The following is a 21263-nucleotide window of genomic DNA, read 5'->3' as shown; positions in this document are numbered from 1 at the left end:
TTTGAGTTCGAAAAAAAACCTTGAATTTCGCTTTCTCAGAAGTGGGGTTGGGTATTTCAACTGTGCCACTTGATGCATAGAAAAAGGCATAATTTGAACTGTCATTGTTTTGGTTATGCAAAAAAGTTCCAGTATACTGTGCTGGCTAACCCAATAATCACAGCTGTTTTTTTCCCACTCAATACTTAGAGGACCAGTGATTATATATTGAAATTGTGTCTACATGCCTCATATGCTTTCTTTATGCCGTTTCCCATTTATACATGTATCTATGTCCCACATGCAGTTCTTGCTAACACTCTCTTCCCATCTATCCACTTAGCTCATGATGAATGCACATAAGACATATTTAATTTAAAAACAAAATACTGAGATAACATTTGAAGTTTGTTTTTGTAAACCACTGGCAGTTCATTAGAACTTTATTCATTAAGACTGGTGATATAACTTATTTGGGATTTAATTTACAGTACTGTAAGATCTTTTTAAATTTCATTTTTTATTCTTGGGAATTAAATGACTTGTTGGTTTTCACTCTTTACTGTTATGATATAAATCAAGTTGTCTTATCAATATGGGGTCACCATGACAAAAGAGACCAGCTTTAGGTGCTAAAGGTATTGATTGTGATATTCTTTCAGAGTATCTTGAGGAGTGTCCTAAATCACATCACCAATACACATGAGTAGATCCTCTCACATGGCCAAGGCATTAATAAATGTCTTCATGAACCTTACCTGGAGAATGAAGAGCTGACAAAGCCTTGGCTTGATGAAGATGATCCCAAGAAGAAAGCCAAAGTGCTGGAAACCTTGGCACAGGTGCTCTTGGACCAAAGGTTCCTAAACAGTGGAGTATTACTTAAATTTCAGGTATGCCATTTCAGGATTGCAACAACTGCATGGCATTTAAAAGAAAAATGTGAAGAACACTTTAAATATTTTTATTCTCAACTAAATAATAAATTACTGTATATATTTACCATTTGAAGATCTGAATAAGTTAGAATTCATAAGATGTGTGCACATGATACATGTATGGTGACTCTCCTTCTCAAGTCTTTGGTAATTTCAGGTATAATACATGCACATCAGGTATAAACAATTCCATGACACTCTATCAATAAACACTTCAGTAAAGATTTTATGTATGCAAAAATTACCAACAGTAATGATTATTTAATAAATGTATTAATCTGTTAGCAGATTACAAATAACACATGTTACAAGATACATGTTTTTGATAATTGCAGAAGCACTGCTGAGCTTGAAGTTTTTCATCAGCAGATCATGATGTACAGTGCAAAGAGATTTTCATACATCCCTCCTGTGTACAGGATTAGGAATGAGCTAGCTGCTTTGGATCACAATATCCATAGTGGCTGAGGTGTAATGAGAAACAAAGAAGGGGAGATAGTGTAAGCTTATTTCACTACAGGACATTAGAAATAATTTTATATATTGATTGTGCATTATGATCCCTGCCTGGAGATCAGACGAATGGAGTATTATTCACATGTACAAGTCATGAAAACTTTGTATTAGATACAAGTCATTTTGCAACAATCGGCACACATTTATATTTGTGGTAAGGAATCTTAATATTTTCATGCATACAGATCTTGTAATTAGTATTGTTATCATTCTAGTGGATATTTATTTTGATTTGAGCAATGCACGTCTAATAATTAGATCCAGTGATATGTATGGCACTTTCCCAGGGGACTGACACACTTTATTAAGGATATATGGGGTTTATGGAATATCCTCAGGACGTTTGGGGTAGATGCTGTCATCATGATGATTACTAGCTAATACCTGTTCATGAAAACATGTTGCTTTCTGACGGAATGGGCAAAAATGCATCCTGTCTCACACAGTATTTTGTGGATAGAACAAATAAGAACAAAAACAACCCCTCAACAACTCCTTCTTGGGAACTGATCATGAGGCTCTAATATTGGGTAAAAAGTTAATATGGGTTAGCATGGGGATGCTTGTCACACATGTTAAGAAAATAAAATTTTCTTTAAAACAGGCATGAATGTTACAACAAAAAAAGCGGCAGATGGTCCATCTACCCTTGCAAGGAAAAGAAAACATCCCCACATCAGGGAGCTTATAAAGAAAGCCCTTATCTGTCAACTTGAGGGAAAGTAGGGTATGCAGACGAGAAGAGAACTAAAAGAACATGATCCCAGTAGAATTTGTAGAAACCTGGCACCTCAAGAACCACCATCAACTCTAGTTTTGGTGTGGTGAAGGAGATCTCTCGATTTTAATTATGTAAAATATGAAACAGTGTCTGATATATGGAGGTGTCAGCTAAGGCAGGTTACACTTTATATAATATCCTGAAATATCAGTAGTTGAAAATAAAATAATGTATAATATTGCATCTGCAGTTGCTGAAAACATTTTATATTGATTATTTATGATCTTCGTGCCCACATTGTTTATAGGTAGAAATAAACTGGTGTTAAAAAAAATCTGAAAGCATTATTGTTTGATGCAATATTATGTGCATTTATAAGAAAACAATGAATAAAATCAATTGCATTCATTTATATACAAAATCATACATGCAAGAAAGTGTTTAAGTTCATGCAAGCCTAGAGGGGATGAAGCCAGTGTATTGTCCATCTGGATATTTGTCATGTATCTGCCAGAAACAGCAAGAGGGAATTACATGTCTCTGTCCAGACCCCAACCTTCCATGTTGCCGCAGTATGATCTGCCTATAGGTAGCATGACTGTTGGCACTCATCAAGTCAACTTTATTGTTGAGGACAAGAACATTTTGTCTGTACATCCTGGACAAGGCAAGTACATCCTCATCAAGGATTAGATCTTGAAAAATCTGAAAAATTATTCCAATTGTATTATGCTATTTCTAAAATGTAAAAAAATATATTTTAAGAAATAATAGGAACATGTGCTTATTCAAAAGTTATTCATCTTCGATCAGCAAATTCCACTGTGAAATACACGTGGATCAAAACTGCACATGGTTTTTATTTTGACATGAACACTGAGTGTTCCATCGCAACTAGAACTGATAGTTTATGTTAAGATGGACAGCTCAAAGTTTTTGGGGAGCATTTATAGAAGTCAGAGACTCCTGTATTGTGATCAAATAGGAATGGCTGATTGGAGCTTAGATTTGTTTAGTATAGTGAGATACCCACATTGAAATCAGGTAATGAAAAGAATCTACTCGATGAGTATCAGTTGTAAATTAAAACAAAGTCCTTATCATGTGCATGCATGTCTGTTTTTGGACGGCTTACAATTTTAAAATTCTTTCACAGTGGTTGCAAAGAAATAACATTTACAACAATCATGTTTGTACATCAATTATCAATCTTTGAGAGTCCACCTTGGAAATGGAATTCATTGTAAATGTTGTATTGTAAGAGTAACTATCAAAGTTTTAATTCTGTTTGTAAATTGGTGCAGTATTTTGATTTTATTGGTACAAATTGCAAGTTGTACATTCATAGGCATGTGCTACATGTATCCTGTATACAGAAAGAGGTTTTCTGTAATGTAGCCAACATACCTGTCAAGTTATTCATACCTTTTGTGATATACATTTTGTACATAAAAAAATTAAGCTTTGGCATCAACACACTCAAGGAATGTATAAAAGTTATTGAAAGAATTAAAGAAATTTCAAAATTGCCATTGAATCGAGTAAATCTGTTATACAGAAATCATTTGCAGTAATCACCAGTTCAAAGGTGGAAACATTGAATGCCAAGTAGACTGGGCAATTAAAATTCTTACCCAAAAATGTTAGATCAGATATGAAGAAAAAAGGTTTCTTGCAAGCCTTCATGTCAGTCTTAATTCTGGATAAATAAAACAATTTAGGATTATTAAGTCCTTATGTTTATCATGATATTGCATATATAGTATTATCTTAACATAATTTGTGGCTTTAGAAATATACATTAAGGCATGCATCATGTTTAAAACAGAAGAATAAAAGTGTAGTATTTATTTGACAAGACTTAAATGGATATATGAATTCTGTACATGTCTAATTTAAAAAAAAAAAAAAAACAGCAATCTAGTCAGGTCTAATTGCTGAACTCCAAAGTAAGATTGCATAGACCTTTTGTTACCAATTGGTATTTTAAAAAAATAAAACTAATAAATGTATTACTGAAGTTGGTTTATTAATTAAATTGAAAAAAGAGCAAGTTGACCTTAATAGTATTGATTGTTTGTATGCCACTAGCGTAGATCACTAATACCTATATATGAAATGATTTTAGTTAACCTACCTTTAGGCCCTCATACAAAGGAATTTATCTATTTTAAGTGTATCTCTGAAGCCGCTGTATATATTGGTTTGGAAGAAGGAAATAGAGTTGGCATTTCTAATGTCAACTGGAATACTATTCCAGAGCAAAGTTCCAGAGTACTGGAAACATTTTTTGAATAATTCCTTATTTGGTTTGGGAATTTTATACTGTTTGGTAGACATGGATCACAGTTGTGGAGTATTACCAGGTAGCCTATACTTGAATAGTGATTGTAAATATTCAGGAGCACTATTATTGGATATCATGTACATTAATTTGGCTTTTCTCAACCGGATTCAGTCTTTAATAGGTAATAATTTTAACTTACCAGCTAAAATTTTCCTTGCTTACTTTCTGGATTGATATAGCCTGAATGCACTTCTTTTAAGATGTGCCAGCTTTGCTATGATTTTATCATTTGAATTGTTCCACACTGTGTTACAGTAGTCTAAATAGGGTTGTATGTAACTGTTATAAAATAGTTTTCTGTATCTTATCCTACTGAAAAGACATAAACTTGAATTAATTTTTTTACTGACATGTTCAGTCCATGATAGGCTATTATCTACCAAAACACCAAGTAGTCTATCATGACAAACCATTTGCAAATTTGTATCCTTCCATGTCATAGTTCATCACTACCAAGATTTGTTCTTTTTTGCTATGTTGAGATAAGTAATATTTTAGTTATTCAACTTTTTACCACTATGCCATTGCATGTGCACCAGTTGTCCAGTTTGTTTAGGGCATCCTGTAAATAAATTTATAGTTTGTGCTTTGTGGTTTGGATGTCTGACAATGTTGTGTCATCTGCATAGAGATCTGTTGATGAAAACTGAGTCCTTTAGTAAAAAGTGGTAGGCCATTAATAAATAGTATCAATAGTAATGGACCTAAAATTGAACCTTTTGGTACTCCATATCTAATTGTTCCAGGTTCCGACAGAACATTATTTATATAAACATGTTGTGTTCTCTCACTTAAGTTTGAAGTAAACCATCTAATTGTGCTTTCATCACATTGGTTGATTTTCAGTTTCTTAAAAGAATTTCATGTACATCAACCCATAAACTTTCCTGAAATCTACAAATAGAGATCCTATTATTCAACTTTGATCAAGTGGTTGAAGCCATTTATCAGTTAGAGAGATCAAGTCAGTCTCACATGAATGTTTCTGTCTAAAGCCTGATTGAATAGGGTGTAACAGCAACTGTTTCGTTAAATATGACATGAACGAATCATGGACATGTTTTTCAATCAATTTTGACAAGTTTTGGTTGTATTGAAATTGGCTGGTAGTTATCAGCATCATTCTTAGAACCAGATTTGTGCATAGGCATTACTTTTGCAGTTTTCCATATTTTGGGGACAGATGAGGTTGCAATATTTAAATTGATTATGAATGTTATGCTATCTGAAATAGCTGAGGCAGAAGTTTTAATGAGTGGTGGACCAATCTGATCAAGTCCTGTAGCTTTCTTGATATCAAGTTTAATGAGACATTTTTTAGCAGTTTTTTTTATACCTGTGGGATAGAGAAACATACCTCCTTAGGGATTTTTCAGTTCATTATAGTTGTTTTCTATCACTGGTTCTTTTAACTTAGTGGTAACTTTAGTGAAAAAAAAATCACTCAAAACATTTGCAATGTCAGTGTCATCAGTGACTTTTGTGTCATTTACCAGAAATGAGTGAATTTTATTTGTCTGATCTTTGTGTGTTACCCCAATGAGTTTACTGAAGACTTTCCAAATGGAGTTTGTGTTGCTCTTTGTGTTTTCAAGCATTGATTGATAAAAAGGTTTTTTTTAGCCTTTTTAATCATACTTGTTATGTTATTTCCCCATACTTGATATTGTGCATGGTTTCCCATAGCCTTCAATTGGTCTCGTGTCTTCATAGTATCTAGAATTTCAGTAGTAAATCAGTTAGGTTGGATTTCATACTTTACTCAATGTACTTTTAGTGGATCATACTTAGAGACTACATTCATAAATCAGTCCACACCCTTAGAGCTTCACATATGTCATCAAAATTTTGGATAATATTCCATGGAACTTTATATAGGTCATCTTGAAATTGTTATTTACTTCAATTTTGGAAAGATCTGTAAGTGATAGTTTTGTGTGTATGTTTCCTATTTATGTTGCATTTAACCTTATTTTCAAAAAAGTAGGATAGAGGTCACTAAGACCAACATTTGGTACATTAACATAAGCCACATTGTCTGGTAGGTTGGTATAAATGTGATCAATAAGAGTGCTTTATATTTCTGTTACACTTGTGGGCTCATTTACCAGCTGGACTAGGCCTAATGATTCAAAAAATTATATCCAGTTACTCCTTATTTGAGTATTGAGTAGGTCCTTATTTACACTGCTGAGTATATATATTTCTTTCTCCTGTGCATGCACATTTTCTATTTGTTTCAAAGAGTTATTATTCCAAATTGCTTTGGAGGAAGGTGACCTATAAATGAAACCAACTTGGAATGATTCTGCATTATTTTGAGAAATTTCCACCCAAATATTCTCAATTTCATGTGACCCCAAGGCAGGTCGCCTTTCGGCATTTACATCTTGTAATGTATACAAGACCCCCCCCCCCCCCCCCCCGCTGTCTCTCTGTTCCTGCATAATGGTTTATTGTAGCCTTGACAGTGAAATAGATTATCATTGTGGCTAGCATTTCATTTGGTTTCAGTGAGTCCTAAAGCATGCATATTATTTTCCTTGGAAGACAACATTAACTTAATCTGTTCTATTTTTTCCACTTTACCTTGTACATTTAAGTGACCCATGTTAAAACCTTTTGTATTTAGTTTCATATCAATTATATGTATTTCATCATGCAATGGGGTACTCTATGAGATTGTCTCCATAATACTTTTACCATTTTGGTATTATATAAGGTGGCCATATAAATGAGGTGGCCTCTGTATTTTCTATGGTATCTGTGCATAGTCTTCCTTTATCAAATCATATTGGGGTGGGGTGTTGAGTAGCAACAAAAAGTAAAGCAGTTTAAACATACATTGTTTGGCAAAATAACTAATCCTTTAATACAAGTATGCATTTTTAAATTGTGCAAAACACTACTGACATAGATATTAGAGTCTTTGCCAAGTTACTTAGTACCAAACATTTTTCAGTATCTATCAATAATTGTTTTGCAAAATATAAATAAACAATTACCATCATTCTTGTCTGCCTTGTCTGAACTATGTGCAGAGCTTGGTTAGCTCAGATTTTAGGCTGCACAGCATGTCTTCCTCCTCTCCCCCATCTGGTTTTTCAACTTCTTGCTCCATGCCTCATCCTTCCTCTCCCTCTTCCTCTTAAAGGTCGTTCTAGAATTGAGCTTGAAAGTGAGCTGATTTAAGTCTATCTAATGAATTTTAATATGTAAATGTATTTCATAATTTGAAAACTAATATATTCATGATTACTTATCAAACTTATAGGAATATAGTGCTAACTTTGGATCAGAAATTAATACATGAGAGGTTGTGATTTGATGGAAGTTTTTTTGGGCTGGATCAGGTCAAGTGTTGGGTGGGATGGGGATCCAAAATTTAAAAGGGCCTCTACTTTCCTCGAATGGGTACCAAAGCAAAGTCTATGTGTCTATTTACTCAGTGTGCACAATACCCAATAAACATGTGCAAGAATAAAGCTGTGGTCAAACTTCAGCTGACAAGTGACTGTACGTTTGTGCGTGTGTACTTTTTTATGATCTGGCCATGAGTTTTCAACCTGGATTCCATATTCTAGTCGCAGATTTAAAAGAAAGAAGCTTATTTAAAACCTTGTGTATGTAAAGTATTAACTTGGAGAAGCACACAAATTCTTTTCCTCATTGTTTGAAACGTCAGAAAGATGGGTGTTAGGGGTCCACTGGTGACAATCTGGTTAGAATTTATAAATAGATTAATGAAAATGCTCAATTTTGAGAATTTTTAAATATCCCTGATGCTTTTCATTTATAAAATTGAGTGGTGGGGACGTGAGGGAGTACGAATTCTACTGGGCAAGAAATAAAGTGAGTACTTGTGGGTTTTTGCAATACTGTACAGAACACGTCGATTTAAATTATTCTCGTACCACAAAAACTTTGAAATAACACTATAAAAGCAGTTCTACATACATTTCATTGTTTCCTCTCAAAATTAAAATTAGAAAGGAAAAGGATAAGAAGAAAAGAACGAGATCAGAAGAAGATCGTACTCACCGTTGTTGACATTTTGGGCGGTCTCGTAGCGTGGTTGTGTTTTACGTCATCATCTTCAGTGTTTACAATGTGGCCCTTAATTATGCAAATTTCGGTCACCGGAATTATGTGTGTTATTCATTCGGGATCTGCCGATCACTGCCGAGCGGGATTTCAACATGGAGACGATAGATTCGTTACTCTACGTAAGAAGATTTCAGAGAGCTCGTATTTCATAACGAGAACCCCTACGTACTTGATATTACCCCAGAAATGCCTTTTAAATAGTATTTAATCAGTTGATATACATAAATGTCCCAACATTTTTGCAAGAAAATTCACCCTCAGCTGCACTATTGTGCCTTTAAGCAACAAAGTACTCCAATGTATCAATACTGTACTACATAGGATCGTTAGATATTTTCTCACTTATAGAAGATAGTAATTAACTGCGGGAGTTATTGGTAATTAGGACGGTAAGAGTAATTAGGATGGTAATAGTTCGATCTTGGGTCCTGATTCGTTATATATCATACATGTATGGTCAAGATAATCATCGATGATGCGGTACCATATTAAGCGCCTCTCCCAAGGCGTCATTTACAAAGCAAGTCAGATGTACATTTATGTTTCAGGTCGTCATTATTTGAAAAACATAGTATACCATATATTAATATGAATTACGGACATGAATTGTATTGATTTTGTCAAGATTAATTATAGATTGATGGTGACCAAAAAAATAATTAAAAAATGAACAGTCATCTAATTTGTATTTATACATTAATGCATGAAGCAGACATTAACAATAGCTGTAACGTCAATGATGGTAACATAATTGGTGCCTATTTTGTATATTTCACGCTTCGTGTCCTTCTGTTCTATCTTGTCACTTTTGGTATTTTGTAAAAGTTCTTGTCTTTCTATGAACAATTGGACAAGCCGAACCTAACTGTGCACATGGTCGTTACGAATGAAAAACGTTGCATTTTAAAAACAAATTCCTTCTGATGCCAAATGTATTTTGTAGGATTATCTTTTGGATACTATATTATCAAACTTCCATTTAATTGTTACACATATCAGCATGATCCGTGAACACCTTTAACTGAACGATCACAGGAGAATAACGGAATGAGCCATTGTCTTGCCCTCTACTCTCTCAATATTCAGTAGATACAATATGACACGAAATGACCCATTGTCTTGCTCTCTACACTCTCAATATTCAATTAATACAATATGGCACGAAATGACCCATTGTCTTGCTCTCTACTCCCTCAATATTCAATAAATACAATATGGCATGAAATGACCCGTTGTCTTGCTGTCTACTCCCTCAATATTCAATAAATACAATATGACACGAAATGACGAGATACTAATAAATGCATGCGTATGTCAATCATAATATTGCCACCCACTTCCTTTTCACTTCTAAACGTCACAAAGGATAAGCTGTACATTGAACACTAATTATGAAATCATAAATTGGAATCGAACTGACAATCAAAATTGACTTACATATTAAAATCATAATCATTTCTGAATACAAAATGAAAGTCCTTTTGACTAAGGGATGATTCGTTTCTTCCTTTGAAATAGTTAGATCAGACATACATAAGAAAACAAGTTTTAAATTTTTTAACTTATTGGACAAGGTGCATAATACATGTGTCAGTAGCCACATAGTATATATGAAGGGACATACTTGTATTATTGACGTAATCAAACTTGTATTATTGACTTAATCATACTTGTATTACTGATATAATAACACTTTAAGAACGTCAATTAAATATAAATAACTATGGCATCAAAGTATCGTTTCGCAAGTACAGTCAGTATTTGAGTAAATGAATGACTATGCTAGAACTGTAAGAGGATTAAAAGGTTATTGTTACGTGTTTTTCTTGTTTTTATTCCTGTATTTACGTAGTTAATACTTCGCTGTGATGAATGTACGTAATCTGACGAAGTGACATTATATCATATATCATGTCTTTACTAATCTTCAGCTAACGACCAATACCTGTAGGAAAATACGACGAGAAACCAGAAATAGGCAAGAAAGGATTTAATATGGACAGATACTAGTTTCTCGTTGTAAATATGGTTTCCAAAATTAATTGATTTTATTGCCTAAATATAGACTGCGAAACTTTTAATCGTTGGAGTCGAACTGGTGTATATATCAATCTGTGTATATACATGTGTATGCATGTGTTGTGTTTCCTGTTAGCTACAAATACTACGTGTGATTCAGAGAGAAACATTTACGTCTTTGTTCAGTACTGCAAAGAGTCTTCAAATTTGGAATTACAATTGTATGTTCAAGATAGTTTTTACTCGTAAATTGTTTTCCTGGTGCTCTGTATAGACAAAACTACATATGTAATTTGTTCCGCGTGGGCGGATAGAACGAGTTTGTAGGATGGTGGCCAAGACGCATGTTCTAACTCCGCATCAAACCAATTCTTTCCCAAACTGGGAATAAAAGACTCATGTGGTTTTGTATTTATTACATTTCCTCCTTGTATTCATACATCCTTCTAACTTTTAATCAATACTTTGACAGAACCTGCAAGTACCTAACAGGGGCTACACCTATATACTGTGAAGTTTTGTCATCTGGCTGTCTGCATTGCATATGTAAATATACTCTGTTACTCTGAATTTCCAAAATGGACATATGGATAGATTTCATCTGCAATCACAGGCAATCCGATTTTTTCTTACTTCTCAAATGGAACGTAGGTTTTGGATAGTTAGTGTCCCATTTGCTTACACTATACTTACTGAATTGACACTGCCAAGCAAATTACAGGAAAGTTTTCCAATCTAACGGTTATTAAATACATTAAACTTTATACAGAAAGCTGATTAATTTACAGTACATTCAAACTCTCTATCTTTATGTTTTTATTTAAAACAAGAAATTATTGAACTCAATTGATTATTTAAACAAAGATTCGGTCTCTTTGTAACATGCGGAACAGATATGTAATATATTTGATTGACATATTTTAACCAGAAATAATTCTAAGCAATACTACAATATTGTTCTTTTTCTTCTTTATTTCTATGTGACCAGACATGATAATATAAAATGTAAACATACAGTTATCTCTATGTGCAACAGTTATGAAATAGTCTAAACAACATTATAAGAAGATGTACTTCTTCCGAATTTGTGTCAAAATCGAAAGAGCTGCTGCTGCCGATGATAGTCAACGTCAATGTTGCAGATGTTTGTCAGTTTTTCCTCAGATTATTTTGGCTATTTAAGTCCCACCACTTAAACATGCTCCTAAAATGTAATTCCGCTGGCCATATTTCTGAAACTCTGAATCTGAAATAATGGATGTTAGCTAAGTTTGTTATATTAGATGCTTTACATGGTGGAACGTCTATTGGGAATTAAAATGGGGTAAAGTTTTCTCTCATCATGAGGCATTGCTACAAAGCCTTGAATGTGGGTATGACTACCTAATAGTTTCTTACCTCGTCTGGAGTTTAATATTTCAATACAAGATTTAATGGGTAAAGTACCTGCTCTGTCTGTCTCTCTGTCTCAAGTTTGATGTCACTTTGCATACCAGCTTCATCAGAGAACTCATTGTCAAACAGTCAAAGATAGTGTTGTCCACCATAACTTATACCATTGTGTCGGTCTAGATACCGTGAAATGCACATAAACTGCGCGTAGCTATTACGGGATTCTCCCATTATCCAACGTGGTTAAAAGCGGTCATTTTCACCAAATATAACTGCATTGCTTCAAAACTACAAATATTTGTTGTTATTTGTCGATAATTTAAAATATATAGCAATAAATCATTCTGAATATTTGTACAAGATGGCCGCTATCGCTTAACCGGCTTGATGCAGCTGTTCCGTTTTTTAGTGCCGTTTTCATGACAGTTGTGCTTGTTGCCCGTTTTCATCTACGTTATTGTGTTCATTATGTATTGGTTGTTAAATTCGTATGTGTTTCTTCATCTGCTTGTTTTGGAAATGAGAACAATTAGACTTTTTCTCAGCTGTCTTGCTCCATTGTTTTTGAACGAACCGCCATCACGTGATACTCGCCAGTCAACCCGTTTATGCTACGATGGACCCTCATTAATTGCCTTAAATGATCACTCCTTGGCTCTCCACGCTACATTGTGCTCTAGACTAAACGAACTGGGACTACATTCATCATTACCTAAATGTAAACAGAAGCGAAAAAAGAAACGTTGTTTCAAAGCTGACCGACGTAGAACAGGAAGACGAATCCCAGTTACCACCCTTATTTCGGCTCAACAATTTAAACAAATTTCGACCGTTAATGTAGACAACCTAATTAAAATCCCTATTAATTCGTCAACCTTTGTGTCAACTATCCAAGAAATACATCTACGCATTGCATCATTCAATGCCCAGTCAGTAGGTCCACCAGAAAAGCGCACAGAAATTGTTAATTTTATCAACGATCAAAATGTTGACATATTTTTCCTGACAGAAACATCGTTAAAAACATCAGGCAATGAACCCAACTGTGCGGATCTAACACCCACTGGTTACTCCATAAAGTCGTTCCGCCGTAATTCTTGCGGAGGTGGAATTGCTGTCATCACAAAGAACTCCATGATAAAACGTCTTAACTACATAACAACATTCATTTTCGACCATACATCGTTTGAACTAGTCCAAACCACACTCACACTGGAGCAAAGGTCAGTCCATTTTTTCTGCCTATACCGCCCTCCTCCTAGTAGAAAACAAAAAGCTAACTGACTCTCTCTTTTTGGAGCAGTTTCCGAATCTCCTGGACTATGGAAATTTGATAGGTGGCAACCTGATTATTCTTGGAGATTTCAACTTTCACTTTGTCTGTCCCGGAAACTCAAATACATCAAGACTCATAGATTCCATTAATGTTTTGAACCTCAAACAGTCAGTTAACCAACCCACCCATAAACATGGTCACATTTTAGACTGGATTCTTCATAGACCTGATGATAACATTCTACGGTCCTCCCTGGTATCCCATGACCTTGCATCAGTTCACCTCTGCATTATATGCCATCTTGACGTATCAGTCCCTAACCCTCTACCTTTATCTGCTACTAAGAGAAACCTCTGTATGATAAATAGAACCAAACTAATGCACGACATCCAAGCTAACCTAACAACTTGCTTACCTCCTACCGCAGAACAACTCGATAACTGTCTGGGTTCGTTGCTTGACAAACATGCCCCAGCTAACAGGTGCAGAATATCAATTCAAAAGTGTTCTCCATGGTATAGCAGTATTATGGACCAGCTTCGCACTGCTAAAAGAAACCGCCGTAAAGTTGAGAGGCTCTGGATTTCCACCAGACTCTTTTATTCATAAGCAAATCTATGAAGTCGCTAAGAATGTCACAAATATAGTCAATGCAGCGAAATCAGCCCATTACACTACTAATATCATGGAAAGTTCCAGCTGCATAGAACTCTTCGAGATTACTAACAAGCTAATGTCAAGGAACAAATCAACACCACTTCCAACTACCTTCTCTCCAGTCGTCCTTCCGGACATGTTTGCAAATTTCTTCGGTGACAAAGTACAAACCATTAGAGATGAGCTTGACACCACAATTTCAATTAACTTGTCGTCACCATACAGTTGGGATACAGAATTTGAGCGGCAACCATTAGCAGCATTTGAACCTGTCTCTGTGGATTTTGTACGTACAATACTGATGAAGAGTGTACCAAAGTCATGTAAACTCGATCCAATTCCAACATCACTGCTGCTAGTGTGCTTAGATCCAGTATTGCCTTCACTAACGGATGTAAATACCTCTCTCTCATCCGGGAAATTCCCATCATTTTTCAAAACTGCCATTGTAAAGCCTCTCCTGAAGAAACCAACACTAGACCATAACGATTTAAAGAACTACCGTCCAGTTTCTAATCTCCCATTCATATAAAAAATCTTAGAAAAGGTTGTTCTATCCCAGCTTGTATCTCATCTAAATTCAAACAGTCTTTTTAGCAATGTACAATCTGCATATCGCCCTTACCACAGTACTGAAACTACTCTTCTAAAAGTAGTTAATGACATTCTCTCTGCGTTGGATAGCGGAAAGATTACAGTCCTCACCCTCCTTGATTTGTCTGCAGCATTTGACACAATAGACCATGATATATTACTTCACCGTCTCCAGCATGTATTTGGCATTCATGACACAGCCATACTGTGGCTCATGTCCTACTTGGTCAACAGGACACAAATTTTATCTGCAAATGGAATACACTCCAGCCCAGTTGATCTATGTTGTGGTGTTCCACAGGGATCTGTTCTTGGACCTGATCTCTTCATTCCGTACACACAGCTGCTTTCAAGTGTCATAGATCATCATCCAGTGTCTCACCAATTGTACGCTGATGACACCCAAATTTATAAATCTAGCCACCCAACTGAAGTTGATGCTACCATCCAAGGTGTAGAGAGGTGCATTTCTGATATGAATTCATGGATGACATGTAACAAGCTGCAGATGAATGATGATAAAACTGAGGCCATTCTGATCACAACAGAAAGACTTTCTTATTCACATCCTTTACCTCAAACAATAAATATCAGCAATGTCAACATTAAATTCACCCAATCAGTACGAAACCTAGGTGTAACTCTGGACAGTACGCTTACATTGTACCAACATGTCATGAACATATGCAAAGCTGCATATCTTGAGCTGAGACGCATCAGCTCTATTCGCAAATATCTTTCAGTTGATGCCACTAAAACACTTGTGTGTTCATTAGTACTTTCAAGACTGGACTATTGTAACTCAATTCTGTCTGGTTCATCTCAATATCTACTCCAGAAACTTCAAAAAGTTCAAAACACAGCTGCTCGGATCACACTTAAGAGTACCACGATCAGAGCACACCTCCCCGCTGCTCTGTACCCTACACTGGCTATCCATTCGATCCAGAATCAAACACAAAATTTGTTCTCTGTGCTACGTTTCACTGTCGGACTCTAGTCCAACATAACTATTCGATATCACCCATGTGTACACACCAGCAAGATACTTACACTCCTCTTCTGACAATCGTATATTCATTGTACCCACTATGAAAACAAAGTCATATGGACAACGTTCTTTTGCATACCAAGGCCCAGCAACGTGGAATGAATTGCCCACTGAACTTAGACACAAAGACACAGTGATCCCATTCAAGAGGGCTCTCAAAACTCACTTATTTCGACCGCAAGAACAAACTTAAAGATCTAATAATGTTTCCTAACTGAAATATCCTCAGCATGTTTTTTATTTTTCAATGTTTTTTTCTTCTTCTAATTTCATGGTGTTCATTTTTGTAATAATATTATTATATTTTTTTATCTTATAGGTGTTGTCTGATGTTGTAAAGCGCTTAGAGCTTCTAACGATTAGGCGCTATATAAGGTCCTCATTATTATTATTATTATTATTATGTGCACTATTATTTAACATTTCAAGTTGTAAACGGGCATGTAAATACTTCATGGTGTTTATTCATCATGGTTTAGTATTTAGTATGGTTTGAGACAAAAATCTGTCCTTTGTCTACTAAATTATTGTAAAAACTAGGATTCAAGATTCTTATATGAATTTCAGACATATCAGGCTCATTGTATGGATTGTGTCATGAATAGACAAAAAGGATGATCACGTACAATTAAATAAGACTGCCTCGTCTAATTTTAATTTAGATGTTTATATCCAAAGCAACCAACATTTGTATTTCTCTTGCTATTGCTGGTACCATATAATTGTTGGATATTAGTGTGTTTTCCACTTCCAGTCCCGCTGTTCTCATACATTGCGAGGTCCAGAGAGTGTACTTTCTTGTCTAATTGGTACTGAAAATAGGTTTCAATTTGTGATTTTAGTTTGATGTTTCATCTGAACAATAACCTATAACCGTAGCATGATCACGATAGCATAACCTAACATTTTAGCCGAACTTTATTTGCATCTGTACCTCGCATTTGTCTGCCCCGTATATAGTACGCAAGGACGTTTGTTACGCTCTATATCCCTCGCAGTATTCAATAATTTTAATCTTACGTTAACGTACAAGCGAATACATAATGCATCTTTATCTCCATCACAATGCTGACACTTTCCTCTCGTGTATATACGTTCAGGAGGATGATTAGTATATCAGACACTAATTACGAATGTCTTCTTTATAATTAACTGAACTGAATGAAACACGAACTGTCAACTCAGATTGATATATATTTTGCAAAATAATATTGAATACAAACTGTTACATATTCGTTTCCTCCTTTGCAATCCTAACATGGCTCGCACCTTATATGGATATGAAAAATCATTTACATTACTGAGCAAGCTTGACTATATTTCATAATGCGTGTTTGTCCACACGGTATATTTGTTTTTCATATTAGTGACATTCTGAAAAGGCAAGAAAGTCTAGTAAATAACAAAGCCTAAGTCATCAAAGCACTTTCATTACGGTCACATGCTGAAAGTCTAGTAAATAGCAACGACGAAGCCATCAAAGTACTTTCATTATGGTCACATACTGAAAAGGCTAGAAAGTCTAGTAAATAGCAACGACTAAACCATCAAAGTACTTCCATTATGATCACATGCTGAAAAAGCAAGAAAGTCTAGTAAATAGCAACGACTAAGCCATCAAAGTACTTCCATTATGGTCACATGCTGAAAAGGCAAGACAGTCTAGTAAATAGCAACGACTAAGCCATTAAAGTACATTCATTATGGTAACATGCTAAAAATGCAAGAAAGTCTAGTAAACAGCAACGACTAAGCCATCAAAGTACATTCATTATGGTCACATGCTGGAAAGGCAAGAAAGTCTAGTAAACAACTACGACTAAGCCATCAAAGTACTTTCATTATGGTCACGTGCTGAAAATGCAAGAAAGGCTAGTAAATAGCAACAACTAAGCCATCAAAGTACTTCCATTATGATCACATGCTGACAAGGCAAGAAAGTCTAGTAAATAGCAACGACTAAGCCATCAAAGTACATTAATTATGGTAACATGCTGAAAATGCAAGAAAGTCTAGTAAACAACTACGACTAAGCCATCAAAGTACTTTCATTACGGGCACATGCTGGAAAGGCAAGAAAGTGTAGTAAATAGCTACGACTAAGCCATCTAAGTACTCTCATTATGGTCACATGCTGGAAAGGCAAGAAAGTCTAGTAAATAACTACGACTAAGCCATCAAAGTACTTTCATTACGGGCACATGCTGAAAAGGCTAGAAAGTCTAGTAAATAGCAACGACTAAGCCATCAAAGTACTTCCATTATGATCACATGCTGAAAAAGCACGAAAATCTAGTAAATAGCAACGACTAAGCCATCAAAGTACTTCCATTATGGTCACATGCTGAAAAAGCAAGAAAGTCTAGTAAATAGCAACGACTAAGCCATCAAAGTACATTCATTATGGTAACATGCTGAAAATGCAAGAAAGTCTAGTAAACAGCAACGACGAAGCCATCAAAGTACTTTCATTATGGTCACGTGCTGAAAATGCAAGAAAGGCTAGTAAATAGCAACAACTAAGCCATCAAAGTACTTCCATTATGATCACATGCTGACAAGGCAAGAAAGTCTAGTAAATAGCAACGACTAAGCCATCAAAGTACATTCATTATGGTAACATGCTGAAAATGCAAGAAAGTCTAGTAAACAACTACGACTAAGCCATCAAAGTACTTTTATTATGGTCACATGCTGAAAATGCAAGAAAGTCTAGTAAATAGCAACGACTAAGCCATCAAAGTACTTTCATTACGGGCACATGTTGAAAAGGCAAGAAAGACTAGTAAATAGCTACGACTAGGCCATCTAAGTACTCTCATTATGGTCACATGCTGGAAAGGCAAGAAAGTCTAGTAAATAACTACGACTAAGCCATCAAAGTACATTCATTATGGTCACATGCTACAAAGGCAAGAAAGTTTAGTAAATAGCAACGACTAAGCCATTAAAGCACTTTCATTATGGTCACATGCTGAAAAGTCTAGTAAATAGCAGCCACGAAGCCATCAAAGTACTTTCATTATGGTCACATACTGAAAAGGCTAGAAAGTCTAGTAAATAGCAACGTCTAAGTCATTAAAGTACTTCCATTATGATCACATGCTGACAAGGCACGAAAGGCTAGTAAATAGCAACAACTAAGCCATCAAAGTACTTCCATTATGATCACATGCTGACAAGGCAAGAAAGTCTAGTAAATAGCAACGACTAAGCCATCAAAGCACTTTCATTATGGTCACATGCTGAAAATGCAAGAAAGGCTAGTAAATAGCAGCGACTAAGCCATCAAAGTACTTCCATTATGATCACATGCTGACAAGGCAAGAAAGTCTAGTAAATAGCAACGACTAAATCATCAATGTACATTCATTATGGTAACATGCTGAAAATGCAAGAAAGTCTAGTAAACAGCAACGACTAAGCCATCAAAGTACTTTCATTATGGTCACATGCTGAAAAAGCAAGAAAGTCTAGTAAACAACTACGACTAAGCCATCAAAGTACATTCATTATGGTAACATGCTGAAAATGCAAGAAAGTCTAGTAAACAGCAACGACTAAGCCATCAAAGTACTTTCATTATGGTCACATGCTGAAAAAGCAAGAAAGGCTAGTAAATAGCAACAACTAAGCCATCAAAGTGCTTTCATTACGGTCACATGCTGGAAAGGCGAGAAAGTCTAGTAAATAACTATGACTAAGCCATCAAAGTACATTCATTATGGTCACATGCTACAAAGGCAAGAAAGTTTAGTAAAAGCAACGACTAAGCCATCAAAGCACTTTAATTATGGTCACATACTGAAAAGTCTAGTAAATAGCAACGACTAAGCCATCAAAGCACTTTGATTATGGTCACATGCTGAAAATGCAAGAAAGGCTAGTAAATAGCAACGACTAAGCCATCAAAGTACTTCCATTATGATCACATGCTGACAAGGCAAGAAAGTCTAGTAAATAGCAACGACTAAGCCATCAAAATACATTGATTATGGCAACATGCTGAAAATGCAAGAAAGTCTAGTAAACAACTACGACTAAACCATCAAAGTACTTTCATTATGGTCACATGCTGAAAAGGCAAGAAAGTCTAGTAAATAACTATGACTATGCCATCAAAGTACATTCATTATGGTCACATGCTACAAAGGCAAGAAAGTTTAGTAAAAGCAACGACTAAGCCATCAAAGCACTTTAATTATGGTCACATACTGAAAAGTCTAGCAAATAGCAACGACTAAGCCATCAAAGCACTTTGATTATGGTCACATGCTGAAAATGCAAGAAAGGCTAGTAAATAGCAACGACTAAGCCATCAAAGTACTTCCATTATGATCACATGCTGACAAGGCAAGAAAGTCTAGTAAATAGCAACGACTAAGCCATCAAAATACATTGATTATGGCAACATGCTGAAAATGCAAGAAAGTCTAGTAAACAACAACGACTAAGCCATCAAAGTACTTCCATTATGGTCACATGCTCAAAAAGCAAGAAAGTCTAGTAAACAACTACGACTAAGCCATCCAAGTACTTTCATTATGGTCACATGCTCAAAAAGCAAGAAAGTCTAGTAAACAACTACGACTAAACCATCAAAGTACTTTCATTATGGTCACATGCTGAAAAGGCAAGAAAGTCTAGTAAATAGCTACGACTACGCCATCAAAGTACTTTCATTATGGTCACATGCACAAAAAGCAAGAAAGTCTAGTAAACAACTACGACTAAGCCATCCAAGTACTTTCATTATGGTCACATGCTCAAAAAGCAAGAAAGTCTAGTAAACAACTACGACTAAACCATCAAAGTACTTTCATTATGGTCACATGCTGAAAAGGCAAGAAAGTCTAGTAAATAGCTACGACTACGCCATCAAAGTACTTTCATTATGGTCACATGCACAAAAAGCAAGAAAGTCTAGTAAACAACTACGACTAAGCCATCAAAGTACTTTCATTATGGTCACATGCTGAAAAGGCAAGAAAGTCTAATAAATAGCTTCGACTACGCCATCAAAGTACTTTCATTATGGTCACATGCTGAAAAGGCGAGAAAGTCTAGTAAATAGCTACGACTAAGCCATCAAAGTACATTCATTATGGTCACATGCTGGAAAGGCAAGAAAGTCTAGTAAATAGCTACGACTAAGCCATCAAAGTACTTTCATTATGGTCACATGCTGGAAAGGCAAGAAAGTCTAGTAAATAACTACTACTATACCATCAAAGTACTTTTGTGCATTGAATTCTGTATCTGCCTGTACGTTTGTTTGTTTTTAATTTATTGTCTGCATACAAATGTACAAATGTACGAGCATTAGTAATAGAACTCTAAAATTATTAAAAGGTTAATGGGCTTTTGTTGTTTTTTACTTTATATGAACTGAATGAGCACAGGAGAGTAACGGAATGACCCATGGTCATGCCCACTACCCTCTCGATATCCAATAAATACAATATGACGTAAAATGACCCATCGTAATGCCCACTACCCTCTCTATATCCAATAAGTACAATATGGCGTAAAATGACCAATCGTCATGTCCACTACCCTCTCGATATCCAATAAATACAGCATGACGTAAAATGACCAATCGTCATGCCCACTACACTCTCGATATCCAATAAATACAATATGACGTAAAATGACCCATCGTCATG

At 35.4% G+C, this 21263-nt stretch overlaps 1 protein-coding gene across 1 annotated transcript; it reads right to left on the bottom strand.

The window, feature by feature from the left end:
- Positions 1 to 927: 927 nt before the first annotated feature.
- Positions 928 to 8603, bottom strand: LOC149808230 (P2X purinoceptor 7-like). Its single transcript, XM_089975226.1, has 3 exons — positions 8543 to 8603; positions 7507 to 7661; positions 928 to 2859 (listed from the first exon to the last, which is right to left on the bottom strand). Exons 2-3 carry the CDS (start codon positions 7510 to 7512, stop codon positions 2602 to 2604), a joined length of 264 nt encoding a protein of 87 aa, XP_089831352.1. The 5' UTR covers positions 7513 to 7661; positions 8543 to 8603; the 3' UTR covers positions 928 to 2601.
- Between the last annotated feature and the right edge of the window lie 12660 nt (positions 8604 to 21263).

The sequence above is a fragment of the Sinohyriopsis cumingii genome, chromosome 1 (genome assembly GCF_028554795.1).
Source record: "Sinohyriopsis cumingii isolate HCF-2022 chromosome 1, ASM2855479v2, whole genome shotgun sequence".
In the NCBI taxonomy this organism is placed as follows: Eukaryota; Metazoa; Mollusca; class Bivalvia; order Unionida; family Unionidae; genus Sinohyriopsis; species Sinohyriopsis cumingii.
This window is presented reverse-complemented; position numbering and strand designations above follow the sequence as displayed.